Here is a 20,315-nt window from a genome sequence, read left to right on the forward strand (position 1 = left end):
CGTCCTCCTCGTCTGACTCTCCCTCCGTGGGGAAGCGGGAGAATCCACTGGGGGCGCCGCCGCCCTCGTGACGCTCCTTCCTCTTCCTGGAGAGAAGGAGGACATATATGGCTCATTAATTAGATTTTATCATCAATTCATAACATACAATATTTCTTTTCTTTTTTGCTTTTTTTGCCTTCATTTCAGACAGGACAGTGAAGAGCAACAGGAAGCGAATGTGGAGAGAGAGAGAGACGGGGTGGGGATGAGAAATGACCCAGGCCGGATTCAAACCCTGGGTGCAACCCTTGGGCATGCAAGCCCAAATGTGGAGGGGCTTAGCGCAACATACAATATTTCAAATAAAATCTCCAATACGATTCACCACTTTCCCCTCTTGCTCCAATCTATAGCATTTCCAGATTGCCATTTTTGACTCGCCTATCAGAAAATTCAAGCAGGTGTACACACATCCTTGTTTTTCTTCGAGTACTTAACATCAAAAATAAACAATACTGAGTGAAGGTGACAGACAATACAGTGGGTTTTGTCCATTATCCTAATTCCTGTCCACCCTTGTGCTTGTGATGTCACAAGACGTCATTGACGACAGAAGTTTAATCGCCAAAGCGCAATTCAAGGGTAATTTTCTCATTTGCAATCGGGATGCTGAATGGGGAAACATCCCCCAAAAGTTGTTGTGGCTAGGCTGACATTGTGGAAACGTTATTGATTTTGCCAAGGAGGCAGGGTATCAGTGAAGGGCGAGGCCACAAGCACAGCTTGAGGGCAGGAGTCAGCGGAATGGAATGCACCCTGGCAGGGGCGTAGCACCAAATTTGGGGCCCTAGGAACAACTTCTTTCATGGGCCCCCCTACTCAAAACCCCCAAACAACCCCCCCCCGCGCGCGCGCGAACGCGCGACTGATATTGTCATCCTCCTTGCCTTCCTCAGAAAACCCCTCTAGGCCTATGCTTTCCTCCCCTTCACTTGAATCATCCTCATTTTCAATCATATGATAGCCTATCACAGAACAGACATAATGTCCTTATTTTTCACATCACCAGTTGTGAAAAGTCTGCTATCATATTCATAGAGATGACTTTTAATCACTTCATCACTATGGTGTGAGGGGGAGGAGAGAGACTGGTAAATCTCTCTTCACAATGCATTTAGCCTAATAGTTCGTGCAATAAGGAGACATGAGACATTGATATAGAACTGAACTTTCTTCAATATGCATCCCTGAACAGAAACACACGCGCTCGCGCACACATTCATTCACTTGCACTGGCCCGCTGCACGCACCCGCACGTCATTTGTCCGTTAGTTGTTTTTTTGGGAGAGCAAGGAATAGAGAATCAGCTGGCAGAAGCTTACTATGGAATGTCGCTTAAAATAGGCTGGAACAAAAGTATCGCTGTTTGGATTTGATGCCGTTATTCTCAACCTTCTAAAGTCAGGGCACCCCGAACCTAGTCACATAGAAATCATTATTTATTAGGCTACTGCATCGGCTATAGTTTCAGATTTAAATTGGCCAGTAACTATTTCACAGTAGCCTACCTTAAATAGGGTAATTGTCATGAGCACTCAATGCAGATAGGCTACCTGCTCAGCACCGAGGTAGGTAGGCTACTCTGCTTATCTTTTGTCTTGCGCTTTGCGCAGATTAGAATGGCGTCAGCAGCATTCAAAACGCAGACTGGTGCCCCGTCAAAATCTCGTCATTAATTTACCACACTTCAGCTACAACGGACGTTGTCAGATGGCCAGGGAAAGTAACCAGAGATTTCCTATTGAGAGTGTTGAGACCGCAAAATGAAAGCAGAATGACGGTTAAGGACTGACAGCTCGCACCGCCACCTTGACATTGGCAACTGATGAACGTGACGTTGATTAGGCCTAATATCGTTACGAGGACATAATCAATCTGCAAATGTGATGCACCCGATTGAGACACTGCTTTTCCTCAACATTAGGATATTAGGCTAGCTAAAATAGGCTCACCTTCTCTCAAGTTCGCACAATTTGCATCTGTGACAGGGGGCATCTTCACGTTTGTGACATTTTCTTGATTCATTTTACAAATTAGCTTTGCTATTTGGATATTTGAACCAACATCGACCCTTTGTTGGTCTTGTGACTTGTTATGAATATATCAAAGACAAATATGGGTTCAATAGACTATCACAATTATAGCCAAAAAATGATATATATTTTTTAATCTGACTCCGGCTATCACAGTAGGCCACACGGAATGGGAATGAGATAACCAGTTAGTACTGTAGGCGGTAATTCTGACATTTGGGCTCACCTTTCTTGCAAGAAATCAGCAGCAGTTGCTTCGTCTGGTTTTCCCCTGTCTCTCTTGCCTTTCTATCTTTTTGTGAAAGCCTGGTGTTTTAGACATCTTTCATTGCTAACCGGCTGCTGCGTTTAATGCCTATAATGAAGTGAGTGAGTGTTGATTACGCATATTGTGCAATCAAAAGTCCGCGAGAGGGCGGACTAAACCAATGCGTACTGATTATGGGGGTGTTTGATATATATTGTAGCCTATTTGCAGGCTAGGATATCCAATTTAACAGATGTATTTCCAGAGAACATTGGAATTACATAAATTACCAACATGTATTGACATTATTGTAAAAATAATGTTTAAAAAAGCAAAACAAGAAGAACATTTTCCATAGGGGCCCCCCGGTGGGCCCCCCAGGTGGGCTGGGCCCTGAGAATGAGTAGGGGTTTTCCCCCCCTGTTCCACGCCGCTGCACCCTGGGTGGGGGACAGGGGAGGGGGCTTACAGTAGAGTTGGCGACCATGAAAGTCAGACTAATCACGATAATCAACCAAGTTGTAAATGAAGAGGATGATCAGCCTTGAGTGTGTTAATCTACTAAATTGGAGATTCAGATGACAGGAGGGACAAGTGTAGGCTAACTATTGTAACAGCAACTCTTTTCAAGAATTTGGTCTGGTCAATTCACATACAGTCCCAGGAAAAAGTTTGTACACCCTTTGAAATTTCTTACATTTCTGTCAAAATTGATCATAAAACATGGTCTGATCTTCCCGGAAATCTCAAGAAGGAACAATCAGAGTCTGCTTTAATTAATTCCACCCAAACATTTACATGTTATCATATTTTTATTGGTCATTAAGGCATAAACATTCACAGGAGAGCAGGGCATAAGTAAGTACACCCTTGCATTAAGTAGGTTTTAACCCTCAGTTAGTTGCAATATCATTAACCAGACTTGTCCTGTAGTTGCAGATCAGATTAACAAAACAATCTGTTTGTATCTTGTCTGCCTCTAGCCTAGAAATCTAGACGCCCCTAGCGACCGCAAATTGAATTTGCTCCCGGGGGCAGTCTAGCGGACCCCGGTCGTTTTGCGAGGCTGAAAGTTATCCGATGACAGGGCCAATCAAATCGCGAGGGGGGCCGGGCTACCTAGTAAACAGGAAACTTTCTAAGAAGAAGCATGGTGTCCGTCCGTGCTACGTACAGCACGAAAGTGTTTACTTAATTTAAAAAGCCTGGATGATAATACATTTCGTGGCTGACATGGATTGATGTAATAATACACCATGAACTTATGGGGCACAAATAGATCTCAACACATTACCATTTGATCATTCGATGTTTTAAACTAGCTCGGTAAGCTAAGTTGAGCATTTTGCAGAACCAGATAGTCACACGTTGTTATCAGACCACTACTGTAGGTGTAGAATGAAATTGCTGCCCCAATTTCTAACAAGACACATGCCATTAAAAACGAGACATTTGGGAGCTTTGGAAGTCTTTGAGTAGCTTACTAAATAGATGGGAATGACACCGAGTCTACCAAGCTAGCTAACCGGGTCGTCAACAACACAGACCTAGGTATCCAGGTTAGGGTTAGTCTTAGGAAAAAAAAAACTAGGGTTAGAAACAAAAAACTAACATCAAAAAGATAACTAGCTCCGTTATATGGCGGTGGGATCGATAGTCTGGCTAGTGGGAGCGAGCTGACCGGGGAGCGTCCTGCGTTGGGAGCGACAATCCGGGAAAGTTATGGGTAGCTGGCTAGCTAACGCCGAACATGCCATGTTGACAACAATCATAAATATAACCATTTAACAAGCCCCAAATTGCTCGACATTTTGCTGATTGATCAAGGAGGGTCATGTGGTTGAAAACGAGGCATTTTTGAGCTGTATAAGTGAAAACACGATTTATTAGGAAACTTGTTTGTGGCCGTGGTCATCACACGAATTCACTGCTACGACGGCTGGAAGTTGCCGCTTCATCTACAAAGAGGCCCTCGCTAGTGGCTAGCTAACCTGTCGTCAATAGCAGAGCTAGGTATCCAGCCTTGTATTATATGCCTGCCCCAAATTCTAATAAGATCCATGTCATTAAAAACGAGACATTTGGGAGCTTTGAAAGTCTGTAAGTCGCTTACTAAATAGATGGGAATGACACCTGGTCTACCGACCTAGCGGCTAGCCATGTATTAGTTATGGGTATACAGCTAGCTAGCTAACACCGAACATGCCATGTTGACAACAATCATAAATATAACCATTTAACAAGCCCCAAATTGCTCGACATTTCGCTGATTGATCAAGGAGGGCCATGTGGTTGAAAACGATGCATTTTTGAACTGTGTAAGTGAAAACACGATTTATTAGGAAACTTGTTTGTGGCTGTGGTCATCACACGAATTCACTGCTACGACGGCTCGAAGTTGCCGCTTCAACTACAAAGGGGCGTGTGTGCGTGTACGAGACAGCTGTGACGTTACACAGAAGTGTGTGGGGATTGGTTGTTTGCCATCCAATTGCGTGACGTTGAGTGCTGAAGCAACCGTTTATCCCGCCCACACTGCTGCCCAGCTCTCCTAGACCCTGGTACAGCTTTTTGCTGTACGGGTCTGGCTGCGCTAGGCTAGTCTCCCTCTTCTTTAGAGAACTGCCTCTCGTCAGCAAGGTTTGTGGGATGTCTGGAGTGCATAGCTTTCTTGACTTCATGCCATATAATCTCAATTGTTTTTTGTCAGGGCTTTGACTGGGCTATTTCAGAATGTGAATTTCATTATTATGAAGCCATTCTAAAGTCGATTTGCTTCTGAAGTATGGGTTGTTGTCACATTTCAGGACCCATACTCTTGTGTGCTTCAACTGTGTGACAGACTTCCTCACGTTTTTTCTGTAAAATATCACAATAAACTTGAGTTCATTGTTCCACTGATAATAGCAAACTGTCAAGGGCCTGAGGCAGCAAGGTAGCCGCATATAATGATGCTCCCACCACCATACTCAGAAGAGGAGATGTAATCAAGAATAGCTAAAAATGGGATTCATTCCGCCAATCTAAAATTAATGGGGTTTCTGTCCAAAAAAATATTGCTGCACCTTTGAGGTTTGCGAAAAAGCGTTTATATGAATGAATATGAATTTTACAGAAATACTGTAAAATATTCTGTAGACCAACGTTGAAACCAAAGTTCAATTGTTCAGGGGAACACACAATGTCATGTTTGCAGGAGAACTGGAGAACCACACCTTCACCAAAACATCATCTCCACCTTTGAGTATGGTGGCGGGAGCATCAGTATATGCCGCTACCTTGCTGCCTCAGGCCCTTTTCAGTTTGCTATTATCAGTGGAACAATGAACTTAGTAGTTTATCGAGATTTTTTACGAAAAAAGTGAGGTAGTCTGTCACACAGTTGAAGCACACAAGAGGATGGGTCCTGAAATGTGACAACAACCCATACTTAAGAAGCAAATCGACTTTAGAATGGCTTCATAATAATAAAATACACATTTTGTATAGCCCAGTCAAAGCCCTGACAAAAAACAATTGAGATTATATGGCATGAAGTCAAGAAAGCTATGCACTCCAGACATCCACACAACCTTGCTGACGAGAGGCAGTTTTCTAAAGAAGAGGGAGACCAGATACATCCAGATTGTTTTGTTAATCTGATCTGCAACTACAGGAAACATCTGGTTGAGGATATTACGACTAACTTAGGGTTGAAACCTATTGAATGCAAGGGTGTACTTATTTATGCCTTGCTGTCCTGTGAATGTTTACATCTTATGGCCAATGAAAATATGAAAACTTGTAAATGTTTGGGTTGAATTAGTTAAAGCAGACTCTGCTTGTTCCTTCTTGTGATTTCCGGGAAGATCAGACCATGTTTTATGACCAATTTTGACAGAAAGGTAAGAAATTTCAAAGGGTGTACAAACTTTTTCCTGGGACTGTATGAACATTTTCATGGAGATGTTTATGAGTTGGGTACTAGATTAACTGCTCTCTCATGTCCTGCTAGTAGTTAGCACAGACCAATCAGAAACCGCCATGGAACCCGACCACCAACGGACAGGCCAACCCAACTGAGCATGCTCAAAGTGTCCCAACGCAGACCCACGGGCACTGCTGTCCTCGAACATACAAGACACACTGAAGGCTTCCGCACACCGGCTCCGACAGCACTGCGGAGCACTTATGCTTCCGACACAATTCCGACCCCCAAACCCAATTTCACACAAACATAGCATTGATGGTCAATGGACGGCGCCGATAAAATACAACTTGACTCTAATCGCTATCCGACATCCGCGGACATTGGCGCCAGTGTGCGGGGTTCTATTGAAAACAATGGAATCTAACTTTTGCGGAGCAGTGCTCGGCACTTTGTCAGAGCCGGTGTGCGGAAGCCCTGAGTCAGCTTTACTTGCGCCACTGCAGTGGTTCACAAACTTCCTCAGCAAGGACCCCCTTTTGGACTCAGGAACATTTTTGCGACCCCACCCCCACCCCCCATAGTCTTAGCCTAGCAATGGATTTCTAGCTATATTAGCGGACAAACTATGGAAAATCTAGTAATATCCTGGCGGACAAACTATTCATGGAAAATCTAGCAATATTAATGGACATTGCTAGATTTTCCATACATAGTTTGTCCGCTAATATAGCTACACATCCACAAGACAGCAAATACATCTATTGACCATAGAAGTGAATACTGTTACTAACCAAATTATGGAATCATGTTAGCTGTTAACCTGTGGATTTACCGTGTTTATGCAATGTCCCTTTTGTCCGAGACCCCCTTTCAGTACCTTCGCGACCCCACCCTCAGTTTGGGAACCACTGCATTACTGAAATGCCTTCGTAGGTGACCCCCTAACCCTGTCTCTCCCTCACACTCATTCTCTCTCACTCTGTCTGTCTGTCTCTCTCTATCTCTCTCTCTCTCTCTCTCTCTCTCTCTCTCTCTCTCTCTCTCTCTCTCACACACACACACAGTGTACGTACTTCTCCCTCTCCTCGATCTCCTTCTGCCGCTCCTGTTCGCGCTGCCTCTGGCGCTCCTCGCGGTGCCTCTTGACCACCTTCTCGTAGTCGTTGGGGAACATGGGGTCGTACTCGTCCGCCAGGGGGATCAGCACGTCGCCCGACAAGAAGCCACTGGGTGCCCCGTCCTGACACACACACGCACAAATACGTGCATGCACACACACGACATACAATTATTTAGGTAAAGGCCAAAGGGTATTGATTACAGTCCCTGCGTGACGTCTTCACGCACTCTCTCTCACACACACACACACACACAAAATACTTAACTAGGTGTAAGGTAACGGTTACAGTACCTGTACCATCCTCACACACACACACGCACGCACACACACACACACACACACACACACACACACACACACACACACACACACACACACACACACACACTAAAATCTATACATTACTTACCTGCTGGTTTTATCAAAACCAACTCACTATTATTTCCAATATTGGTACATGACATTGGCTTGTTCAGTCCTTGGGACAATACAGGGCTCATAAGATTAATTTGCTGACAACACATTCACACACCTTCATTCCGGCCGCGATGTGAGGGGGTGTGTCGGAGATCTGTCTGTCATCGCCCGCGCCTCCTCTCTTCAGGTCTATGACGGGAGCCAGGACTGTCGTCTGTTTCATACGCTGGCTCTGAAGATAAAGACCCACAGACACACACATTCATTACCTGACGAAAGGTCTCTGTTATTGGTCTTCACCTCATACAGGAGTGAATATGTAATACTCTATCACCCACACACATACACACACACACACACACACACACACACACACACACACACAGTATTCTATGACTAGACAAAATCCAACAACAAGTATAGTATGGACACTTTAATCATCAATTTGTTTACATAGAGCACACCTTTGGCTTAGCTCTGAGGACGGAAGCATTTAAACTTGCAAAACATCCATTGCAACGTCTACATGTTACAGCCGTTCAGGAGTGCATGCCGTAGGCCTACCTTGGCTTGTGTGAGAGCAGCCTTCTTTACTTTGAGCTGCGACTGTAGGAGTTTGAAGTTCTTCGACCAGCCCTCTGTTTTGGTGTCGCTCGCCCCGACCCCGAGGTCATCGTAGAGGGACATAGCTGTGGTTTGTGGCTACGCAGACACTGAAGAAAGGCGAAAAAAAGATCAGTCACATTCGAGTGCACAGAATCGTATTATCTGATAAAACTCGCTTGCCAACTATCTGAATGGACACGGACGTCACTGTCATAGCATATTCTGGCCGTTAAACCCAAATAATAAAGAATGTTCGCTCAGATATAAAACCAATAGCTCAGACAGAATAGGATATCAAAGGAAGAAATACTTCTCATTCAACTAGTTCTAACAACAGCAGTGTCATTTTGACGTGCACCACTAGCATGGTGGCTAGCCGCAACTGACACAACAAAAGTGTGTCCGTTGTACACGACATGGGTCCCCGGTTAGTTGTTCAATGCAGCAGAAATAGAGCATAGGAAATATATGAGTATATTTAATTTTGTTTAAAAATCTGCTCAGCAGACGTCTGGAGGAACAAGAGCTCCATAAGTCGCGTGCAATTTCGTTTGAGATGAACTAGCGTGACTTCACGAGGATGTAAACAGCGACACAAATAGCATTTCAGAAAGAATTCTATAACTTGAGCATACGTGCAACTGTTCCACATCATATTAACGCAGCAACACATGATTGGAGAAACACAATTTCACTGAAATACCTTAATTTTTTAAAGGAATCTCGCCCACAACAGTGGTGTGCAGAAAAGCTTGGCCAAGGAGTTCAGGACCCCTGAATTTTGGTACAACTCACGCGCCTGATTGAAATGGTAGTCTTGGAAAATCGAAACTCGAAACCATGATGAAATGCTAACGATACATTCTCATTATACATGTTATAGACACATTTTCATACAAGTACGTGTAAAATAATCTTCTGATTGTTATGAAATCGGTACACATGGTGCAGGCAAAATAAAGCCTACCCTATGATTGTAAACACTTCCTGTGCTATTCTGGCTACGCACAGTCTGCAGAGCCGTTGCCGCCCGTTTTCTGCAGAGCCGCAGATCCACCATTCTACAGGCACAGGGCCCTATCGACACAGCAAGTTATTAACCTTCGCATATCAGACAAGAAAGTCAAAATCTTTTTTTCTTTTTCTTATTTTTAAAACAAAGTTTCTGATATAGCCTAGTTAGCCGTACTGCTTTGTGCAAGGATGCACATCACGGTACAAATTGGGTCAGCTTTGCCCAGTCATCCCCAATGTACTTCGTGTTGTAGTAAATATCACTGTCCCTTTTGTGGTCCGTCGTTTTATAAACCTTGTGAAAGAGAAAAGGACATTATAAAACATTTACAACTTCATTTTCACCGGGCCGTGGAGCACGAGGGTAAGGCTTTAATGACAGTTAATCGACTAACTTCTAGTGCTGTAAAACATCTATGAGGGGCATATGGGAGTGACTTTTGGGCTCGTTCGTGATGAAGCAGTGATGCTTTTGGTAGTGCATGCGCACAGGCAGTTTGATGCATTCACTTTGCCAGTTTGATGTATTCAAGAATAATTACAAATACAGTACTTGATACTTGGTACACATAACATAATTGATTGCAATGGGATTTCTCATTGGCATGCGTCCAATCTTCATGTTCATAAGGCACATCATTCATTCATAGATAGAAACATTTATGGGCCTACAATCAATTTGTGAATAGGTTGACACCAGTGTACCTACTCCATACCCTCATCCTTCACTAAATTTCCCTTGAGCAAATGACCTAAACATCGTACACTACACTACTCTTGGATACCTAAATAACTGTTAGTCTCTTTGAATAAATGTGTCAGCTAAGTGCAAACGTGTATTGCAATCTTATAAGTCATTCATAGCCTCTTACTGCAGATGGGGTCGCCAGCGGGCCTATTCATTATTTGCTGAAAATACTCAACTACATCATAACAACATTGCTATGACATTGCTGAAAGTCTTAAACAAATTAACACATTGCCATTACAATTTTGGTGACTGTAGGGTTATAACATAGGCTCTGCGCTAAGGGGTTAAGGAGACAAAAGTGTAGTATGTTGCTGTATTAACTATTTTATCTGCACAATTCCAGGTTTTACCATTCACCGGTGTGGGCTGGGCTGCAAGAAGACCCTGCACTACCACTGTCCCTACTGCCAGTCAGTACACCTGCGTAGGGATGGTTTTGAGAACCATCTGCGTAACTGCAAGCTTCGCTCAGCACCTGCAGAGCAGACGACGAACATTATGGTGGTGCAGAGCCCGTTACCCTCCATCACCACCACCACCATCACCACCCCAAGCGGAAGTGGAACGGCAGCCCCCACCACACACCCAGGAGGAAGTGGAGGTACACCCACTACACCCACTACACCCCTGGATGGCGCAAGCGGAGACGCACCACCCACCACGCCCCAGAGCACACTTGAAGCTGAACCCACAACACCGTTGGACAGCGGTAGTGGATGTACAACTCTCCCATCCCAGAGCACGGTGGAAGTCGCAAGCGAAGCTGTGCCCACCATTGGAATTAAACGAGAAGCCCCCTCCTCCACAAGCCAAGGAGAAGTGGAGCTGCTGCACCCCCAAACGCCCCCAACAGTGAAAAGGGTCCGCCGCGTGAGACCCGTGGTGCACTCGCTGTGCCCCGTCTGCGGCGTGGTGATGAACAAACGCAACATCTCCAAGCACATCGAGCGGAGACACAGCAAGACCCCGCGCGTCGAACCGCGCCTGCAGAGCGAGTGCGTGGACGAGGTCAACGGGATCTATTCGGTGCAGAAGTTCTTTCGCGGCCACAGCATACCCCTTCACGTGCAAAGCAAGACGACGTCGACCGGCGAGCGCCAACGCGTGCGCTGCGAGTCTCGGGAGTGCCAGGTGAACATGAGGAGTGGCCTGATGCCGGACGGGTGCGTCCATCTGAGAGCGGTGCCCTCCTGCTCGCTAACGGCCCCGGCGTGCGCGCTTCTTCGCGATGACTCCCTCGCGGAGATGGTGCAAAACAACGGGTTTGGTGAGGAAATACGCGACCAGTGCCTCAGGTACCAAAGCCTGGCCAGAGAGGAACGCATCCCCCTGTCCGTTCACCTCACTGTCGGACTCCCAGAGTTTAAGAAGGCGTTGTCCGTCTTCGAACCCACCTTCAGCCTGGGCCGCGTCACCGTGGTGTACAACACCAGGCTGAACTCGTGGAACTGCACCTGTAAGAAAAGTAAGAGGACAACCTGTCAGCATGTTCCCATTGCTCAGTGGCACCTGTACCAGGAGATGCCCGAACTGTTCAGGTCTGTCACCATCAGGGCCACAGGCGAGCACGAGCGAGCCGTCCTGGAGAGTGCCATCCAAGCTATAGATGCACCTGCTTGGTCACCGTTGTCAACAGATGGTGTTGAGGTTGAGGTTGAGGAGGAAGAGGAGGCGTGTCCCATGTTTCCTGCCACTAGCGATGGCCTTACCAGAATGTTGGCGTACATACTGAAGCACAAGAAGCTGATTGTTGCTTAGTTGGATGATCGGATGCAGTGAGCCTTATAATATAATAATTTCATATATTTTTATTTTTAAAAATGAATTTCATTCATTTACAGTGTACAGTTACGAGGCCGACGTGCTCTTCAAATGGTAAAATGTATGTTAATGCAAGACGTCCTCCGGCTCTTTTGTAAGACATCATAAGGCACTCACCCTTTCTCTTGGCTGTTGGAGGCTCAGATCATTGCAGAAGTTTTCCATCAAGCCTTTTTTGTGACACTTGCTGCTCTTTCCTTGGCTAGTCTGTCCTTGTCAGAGAACCCTTAAAGTATGTTATTGCTCCCTCAAAAATGTGCAGTTCCATCTTGACCGCAGGCAGGTGTTCCTGTTAAGAACGGTGGCTAGTATTATATAAGAGTAGATATTGTCAAGTTCTTTGGTGGTACAGCAGCGATCACGGTCAACTTCATGTGAGCCTGCTCATAGGTTAAGGCTTCTCTGGTCCTGCTGCATTTGAACCTCTGTCTGGAAAATGGGGAAACAAACAGAGACAATAACTGCCTGAGTTTGTCTTGCTCTTGCTTTTGTTTTTGTTGTTGTTGTTTTTATATTATTACTATTTGCAATGTTTGAACTCACAGAAGTGTAAAAACAGTCAAATCATTTGTAAATTTGGTTAATAGGTTTATCAAATAAATGTATTGTATATAAAGTGTGTTTGTGCTCTACCAAGAAAGAGCAATCATTAAACCACAGACAATGAAAAAAAAAATCCCCATGGGCTTTATTTTAACCCTTTAATGCACCTGACTGGAACCTGAGAGATTGAAACAGTGATACACAATGGGTCATAACTTTTGAAGTTAATGGGTGTGTAAAGGACATGTGGACCCCCTTTCCAACCCCACTATAATCTTCACCAGTAAACTAACTTTTCTCACCACCAGTCAAAATGGCTAGTAGATGTTAATCTTACTAGCCCAAGTAAACACATGGGTCATGGGTCATGGGTAATGGGTCAAAGTGGCAAGTAAGTTGGTCATTTGTACCGGCCAAATTAAAATTTCACCAGCAGTTGGCCGGTTGGCATGTGTTAATTTAGAGCCCTGGGGGCCCTGGTGAAATGCTACAGCCTATACTACAAAGCTGGTTCAGAATAAGTTAAGGTTAAGTTAAGAGGTAAATCACATAATAAAAGATCCTGCAGTCCTCATTTTCTTAAGAAAAGTTTTTGTATTAGATGATTTACCTCTTAACTTATCCTGAATCAGCTTTGTAGTATAGGCCCCTGATCTTCACCATGGCTAGGGGCTGTGTAAACAGATTCCCAGCAACAAGCACACTGACTGTAGGTCTCCCATAATTTAATGGTCATATGTAGTGACATACAATGGCCACTAGGGTTCGCTTTAACCATAATAAAGTCAGAGGCATGCATCTGTTCTGTAGGGCAGTGTTTCCCAACCAGGAAGGGGGTACGCAGGACAAAAAACGTTGGGAATCACTGCTGTAGGGGACTCTGTATTCCTCACTAGGATCTGCACTGTCTGTGTGTGTGTGTGTGTGTGTCTGTCTGTCTGTCTGTCTGTGTGTGTGTCTGTGTGTTTGAGCCAACAATGCATGTGTAGGCAGTGACAACGTAATTTCTAAACAGGTCAGTTGTTTGTGATGGCGCAGCTGCTGCTTTTGCTGGGCTGCGTGCATGCCCAGTTTTCCATTTCAAAGCATGGTTTGGAATTTTCTCTCCAGAATGCATGGTTATCTTCCACACACCGCGCTCTTCCGTCTTGTTGGTGCGTCTCTGAAGTAACCTGGTAGTAGGAAATGGATCGCACTCAATTTTTCTTCTTTCTTGTTGTTTTCTTTTTATTTTAACATTGCAGGGACTGACATGACAGACGTTTCGGCTGCACAGAGCCGTCTTCAGTGTCACTATCCAGAATTATGGAAATGGCAAAGTGCGCATGTGCGCTGCCCAGCAGAAACAGCACTGCGCCATCACGAACACAGCCAATTGCTGCGACATTAGTGAGAGCACCAGGAACTGGTCTACAATTAACCACCCTTTATGTGCCACGTTTACAAGTCACAATATTGACTACTATAACCTTATGATTGTCATAATAGGCGCTGCATTATCCAACGAAAGGATAGGTCTGTTAAATAAGAAAAACTTCACAGTTCCCCTGAAAGCATACCCAACGCACTAATAGGACGTATGAAATACCTACATGGAAAAAACTACTTGCTCACCAAACAAGCCCGTGCTGTCTGGTTCTTTGTGGACCCTTTTGACTAGTACAAGGGCCAGAGTGAAGGTTTGGTTTTTGTTGCATTCCAGGTCCCTCAAAGACATATACATTTACAAATATTAATTGTGAGACTTGATTCTAAAAGCTTTATTCTGCTAAATCTTTTTCTCTGGTGCAAGGCAGCGTATGCTTTCTGGAGTTTGAATACATTCAGAGTGCAAGGAAAAACAGGATGTCTGGCAGGTGCAGGACAAAAGTAGGTGAGACACTATGAAAACAGAGGTCCAATGTCCACACACTACTTCCGTTTTTCTTTTGCTTTTGTTTTCCCAGTCACCACTCAAAAATGTTCACTTGGGAAAACAAAAGCAAAAGAATTTCCACACACTAGGCCTATTCCATTTTTCTTTTGCTTTTGTTTTCCCAAGTGAACATTTTCGAGTGGTGACTGGGAAAACAAAAGCAAAAGAAATGAAATGTATATGAAATGTAACCAACAGACCCAGCAATTCGTGCAACTCACTTTGTATTTTCATATACCAGCTGAGGTGTTTCTGTGATATATTACATTTTCCCCCCATGATTTGCAATACATAGGCCTAGGCTTGAAACGGAAATTTGTGAGTAGTTTCTTTAAAGATTTTTTGGGCTATATTTGAGACAGGATAGTGACAGAGGGACGGGAAATGAGTGGGGAGTGAGAGATGGGGAAGCATGGGTGCCGCGAGGGGGGGGTAGATTCCAAGTAAGGGCCCGACAGCACTGACAGGGGCCCCTTGAAGGATGCTGATGACAATTTGTCATTTTGGGGGCCCAAAATTTTAATCATTCATGGGGCCCTACTGTATAGGTAAGGGTAGTAATTTGTGAGTAGTTTGTGTAATAGGTCTACATGTGAAGGGTTTATTTGCAAAACGGTGTATCTCCATTTTGTAGAATGTTGGGAAATTGACATTTTTGTATTGGGCATTCCATTAAATTGCATGGCAAACTGCATTTCATAAAGGTTAAAAAAGTATGTTCTCAAAATATTTGAATAGTAAGAATTCACACATAGGTGATATGACCCCTGAACAGTCATTTCCAACAATAAAATGCAAAAGTCCAAAAATGAAGATACAACGTTTTGCAAAGAAACCCTTCAATTAATTATTCTCTTTTAGTGCATTATTCATTATAAATTCTCAACCCCATGCCCACACTGATGTCCTGGTTTCAAAATTGGGAATATCTCACTTCTCTCTTACTGCCTTCTTCACAAGGCCCACAAGCAGGGAAACCGACAGGGGGACACACAAAGGGGTCACTTGTCCCGGGCCCAGGGAGAGAGGGGGCCCAGAATTGGATCCTCATTACATATTGATTGTGTTTGGGGCCCTTTCAGAGGTCTTTGTCCCGGGCCCAGCCAAAGCTGTCAGCAGCTCTGCCCACAAGGCCCTAGATCAGGGGTGGGGAACCTTTTTCATTTGAGGGGCCACTTCATATTCATCCAAGTGCTGTAAAAGCCCTCCGAGGGCCATACTATGAACACAAACCAGGATTTCCCCCTGCACTTTAGCCTATATTAAAAGTAGCCACCTTTATAACAGATCCCACCTTCTCTAGGTGCTCTGAATACGTAGCCTATAGCTTAATTGTATTGGTCATTTCTAAAATTCCTTTACAAATTATTTCATCTTTCATGTGAAGCTGCATGACATTATAATTATATCGGGCCGGATAAAAGGGCCTCAAGGGCTGTAAATGGCCCTCGAGACATACACTGTAAAAAAATATATCAGTGATAAGTCATGATAACTTATATAATTAAGTTATTTTCCTATATACTGCAATGGCAACCTCATGGTTTAACTTGAAATTTTAAGTTTACCAGCTGCCTCAGAATTCCAAGTTAATTTCAATCTTTATTGTAAGTTCAATTGCAATTCAAAGCTGCACACAACCTACAATAAGGATTTAAATTAACTTGGAATTCTGAGGCAGCTGATATTTTTTTACAGTGTAGGTCCCCCAGCCCTGCCCTAGATGGAGGAGGAAGGCCCACACTGTTGTACCGGGGAACAGGCCAGCACACCAGGGGGGTATGGAGTGTGGGGTGGGATTTACAACTCAGCAGTGTGATCGCCACACACCTAGCATGAAGACACACCTAGCACTGCCAGAGCCCTGCAAACTGAGTTTTAGGAGGCAACTGATGAGCATGCGTCTGGTTAAATGGTCAGGGACAGACTCCATGTCAGAATAGGGTACAAAGGCTCAGGAGTCACACTTGAGGCATCTACTTACAGGCCAACACAGTGGGGTGTTATTGGCATAGCCTATATCATGCCAGGGAACATCAAGATGGGCAAGCCTACATTCACTATGGGCAGTCTTTTGTTCTACATGCTAGGCCTATTTGTGTGCCTTTTTTCTTGTCCAAATTGCATTGTATATCTTGCACCAGTCTAATGGCATAGGGCATAAGTTCAGATCGCATAATTGTTGCATAATTTCAGAGCGCACATGGAAGGCAATGCTGTCAAAATTACAGACAGACGTGATCCTTGAACTCACAAAGCAGTCTTTTGTACAACACGTGTGTTTTAATATCTCCAAAAAGCCCGGCCACGTCCAGTTTTTGGGACTGTAGCCAATCTGTGACGGGCGCGAGGTCTACGTAGTAATGACCTAAAAAAACGAAAGTGAAAGTACGGAGCTGTCAAGCAGCTGGGGGTAGCATACATAACGCTATGTCTGTGCTGACAGAAGCATTTGGCGTCACCGCCATGGTCGGCACTTTACAGAGAAGTCGCATCATGCCTTTGGTTATTGACATCTTTTGTCGAAAAGGACGTGAGGTGTGCCGGTGACCCTCTGCGCCTTTGCGCGGAAATATGCTCCCGAAGTGTCTGCTGCTCCTGCTTGTTGTGATCCCTCACAAGCTCAGTGCCGCCGCTGAAGCCGAGGGTGGTCCGGGCGGTAAGTGTGTTTTTAATTGTTCTGGAATGTTTTTTTTCTCCCAGCAGTAGCCTATAATGCAACCTATTGTGTTGGGGAGGCGCACTGAATGGGAATATTTCACGCGCTGGGGTTGGTTGGTTGTGTGCTGCATGATAACGACAACCGCGCTGCGAAAACAAAATAAACAGCCAGAGAGAGAGAGATCATTAGGCTACTGTAGTTGTGTGCCATACAGTTCCGCAGCCGTGGAGAACTACGCTCAGACAGTAGCTACAGGATCTTGTCAATAGAAATGTGAGAGAAGTGTTCTCCATACATGTGGGCTAGCCTACAGGGTGGCCCAGATTAAGTCAAATAATCAATTTTCATCCATTCATAAATGAGACAATTTGGATCAAGAATATCCGAAATGGCCTTCACATTTCCAGGCAAGATTTTATTTTATCGAACTTAGAACAAGACAAGATAAGCAAATATATTTTTAACCAATTTCACAAGACAGTGCTGTTCTGACAATACTGCTATCACTGTCAACATTCGTGCTGCATTTTAAAGTAGGCCTATTGTCTTGTTTACTTGTTTGATCCGTCTTATTTTTTTCATTCTAAGCCTTGTTCATTTGCTTTTCTCAGTGGGCTACATACTTCAATAGCCTATACACATTTGACAATTTTTAAAAAACAGGCTGTGTAAGCCTACAGTGTAAACTTCTCATGGGACTGTGAGGTCCAGTGGTCCTCCTTAGTGAATAAGTGTGTGTGTGTGTGTGTGTGTGTGTGTGTGTGTGTGTGTGTGTGTGTGTGTGTGTGTGTGTGTGTGTGTGTGTGTGTGTGTGTGTGTGTGTGTGTGTGTGTTGAGGTTAAATATGAGGGTCCAGTCCAAGCACCAGAGCCAAACTTTTTTTCCCTCGTGTGTCAGTTTGCAAAGAGAAACACTGGCTGTAGTGTTCACTGACTGTGTGTGTGTGTTTGTGTGTGTGTGTGTGTGTGTGTGTGTGTGTGTGTGTGTGTGTGTGTGTGTGTGTGTGTGTGTGTGTGTGTGTGTTGTCAATATCAATATTTTGTTACCGGTACCGGTACTAACATTTTCCAAATAAAAAGAGAACGCAGAAAATGTAATTCATTACAGACTTTAATAATGGTAAATCGTAACAACATAAGCAATTAAGTTTAACGGAGGCCAACTAGCAGAGTGTGGCGTGGAATGTTCCCCCCTCTCCTGAAGCCTCAATGTAGTGCGGTAGCGTTTGGCTATCGGACTGGCCCTTTAGCTCAGCAGTCTCGTACTGTGCTTCACATTGCCGTACCTGAAGCATTGACGAGGTGGCAGGTTCACGGACCCGAGGGGGACGAACTGTGCAGGAACACCTCGGTCACAGTAGTGCCATGACCTGGATGGGAGTGAGGTTTAGAGGGGAGAGTGTAATGGAGTAATGAACTAACTCAAAATGCACGCGCACACACACACACACACACACACACACACACACACACACACACACACACACACACACACACACACACACACACAGCACTGACTCAAAAGCACACATACACACACACACACACACACACACACACACACACACACACACACACACACACACACTGCACTGACTCAAAAGCACACATACACCCCTGACACGGGAGTGGATTTTCACTCCCGTCCCTTTCCGGTCCCAGAAAAAAATCCCATTCTGTCCCATCCCACACTGGAGTAAATGAAACAAATCCCATCCCGTCCACTCCTGAAAATAATGTTTCCCAATCCTGCCCACTCCCACTCAAAATCAATCCCACTCCCGTTTCGTCAAAAAAACTAGGCTTTTTTTAATGAAAAAATAAGCGAGCATTCCCGCTCCCGTTCATTTTTATTCCCGCTCCTGCCTGCTCCCGTTCATCTTTAAAATTTTGACTCCCATCCCGCGGGAATCCCGCAGGACCCGCGGAACCCACGGGAATTCCCGAAAAATGTCATCCTCTAACACACACACACACACACTGCACTGACTCAAAAGCATGCACACACATAGGCCTACATACACATACATACACACACACACACACACACACACACACACACACACACACACACACACACACACACACACACACACACACACACATTGAAACAGTTGCTGCTGCTCCATGCCTGCTACTTGAATGACTGGTATTGGGTATTGGGTGGAGTAAGAGGAATTAGCGAGGAGCCTACTGCTCTCTATTGGATACTGTGTTGTTCAACATTTAACACTTTCCGAACTCAGACAGAAACTAGAAATGCACTCAGAGAGTGCAGACCTCCTTCAAGGAAGCTAGATAGAACATTTGACTTTGTTGCACAATATTTGTATTTTAAGTCTTTCTGCCTTTTTTTTGTGGAGTTAGAAACTGGAATGTCAAAATTCGCCCTGTTGCCCAAATCAATTTACGGTCATTAGGGGCGTCTAGATTTCTAGGCTAGCAATCGTGAAGAATCTTTTTTTTTTTTAATCCTGGTTCTGGTTAACGATCCGGATCACCATCAAAATGTAATCGTTTGATCCTTTGGTCATTTCAACAACTCTACAAAGTGTCATCCAAATCCGTTCATAAGTTTTTTAGTCATCCTGCAGACAGACAAACACACAGACAGGCAGACAAAGAAACAGGCAGACAAACCAGCGCGGCCAAAAACATAACCTCCTTGGCGGAGGTAATGAAAATTCCAGCAGCAAAGGACATATACCTGTATATACTTAAAGGACATATACTTAAAGAATCTCTGGCTGGGTGGTCTGACATCCAGCTCATCTGCATCCTGTTTCAGACAGGCAGGCAGACCCATAGATCAAGGTCTAGGCCAGTGTTGCCAGATGTGTCTGATCAAATCCCGCCCAAAAGGTTCTCAAAAAACGCCAAAATGCGCAAAATTCCACCCATTTTCAACAAATTGCATTTATTTTGTATGGCCACAAAACTATAGAAAAAAACGCTGAATGGGCATTTTTTTTCCGTTTTTACCCGCAGACGGCCATCCCAAGTAGCCCAATCGGGCGGGTAACCGCCCATTCTGGCAACACTCGTCTAGGCCGATAGCTCAGCGCTGCGACATCTGTATAAAGCTTTGGGGATGGAGTTTAACTAATATTCTACCGCAACACTCTGCTAGTTAGCATCTGTAATGGATGGATAGATATTGTAGATAGATAGATAGATAGATAGATAGATAGATAGATAGATAGATAGATAGATAGATAGAGTGGTCTGTGAACGA

The 20,315-nt window shown here is 44.5% G+C and overlaps 3 protein-coding genes across 8 annotated transcripts in view; 2 read left to right on the forward strand and 1 right to left on the reverse strand.

Moving 5' to 3' along the window:
• The window catches only part of rbm17 (RNA binding motif protein 17), a 19,126-nt gene extending 9,953 nt beyond the window's left edge, over nucleotides 1-9,173 (reverse strand). For both annotated transcript variants that reach the window (XM_063217969.1, XM_063217968.1), the window contains exons 1-5: nucleotides 9,079-9,173; nucleotides 8,334-8,482; nucleotides 7,885-8,001; nucleotides 7,306-7,472; nucleotides 1-86 (exon numbers count right to left, since the gene is read on the reverse strand). The exon at nucleotides 1-86 is cut by the window's left edge and continues 33 nt beyond it. In XM_063217969.1, coding sequence (XP_063074039.1) covers nucleotides 1-86; nucleotides 7,306-7,472; nucleotides 7,885-8,001; nucleotides 8,334-8,456 — 493 coding nt within the window. In that variant the 5' untranslated portion in view covers nucleotides 8,457-8,482; nucleotides 9,079-9,173. The remainder of the gene's footprint in view (nucleotides 87-7,305; nucleotides 7,473-7,884; nucleotides 8,002-8,333; nucleotides 8,483-9,078) is intronic.
• A 238-nt stretch (nucleotides 9,174-9,411) lies between these two features.
• On the forward strand, nucleotides 9,412-12,733 carry LOC134464550 (uncharacterized). Its single transcript, XM_063217970.1, has 2 exons — nucleotides 9,412-9,753; nucleotides 10,484-12,733. Exons 1-2 carry the CDS (start codon nucleotides 9,579-9,581, stop codon nucleotides 11,896-11,898), a joined length of 1,590 nt encoding a protein of 529 aa, XP_063074040.1. The 5' UTR covers nucleotides 9,412-9,578; the 3' UTR covers nucleotides 11,899-12,733.
• Nucleotides 12,734-16,819: 4,086 nt separating this feature from the next.
• Nucleotides 16,820-20,315, forward strand: part of LOC134464551 (salivary glue protein Sgs-3-like) — a 29,026-nt gene continuing 25,530 nt past the window's right edge. For all 5 annotated transcript variants that reach the window (XM_063217973.1, XM_063217974.1, XM_063217975.1 and 2 more), the window contains exon 1: nucleotides 16,820-17,078. In XM_063217973.1, the coding sequence (XP_063074043.1) occupies nucleotides 16,994-17,078 (85 nt within the window). In that variant the 5' untranslated portion in view covers nucleotides 16,820-16,993. The remainder of the gene's footprint in view (nucleotides 17,079-20,315) is intronic.

Source organism: Engraulis encrasicolus, chromosome 15 (genome assembly GCF_034702125.1).
Source record: "Engraulis encrasicolus isolate BLACKSEA-1 chromosome 15, IST_EnEncr_1.0, whole genome shotgun sequence".
Lineage (NCBI taxonomy): Eukaryota > Metazoa > Chordata > Actinopteri > Clupeiformes > Engraulidae > Engraulis > Engraulis encrasicolus.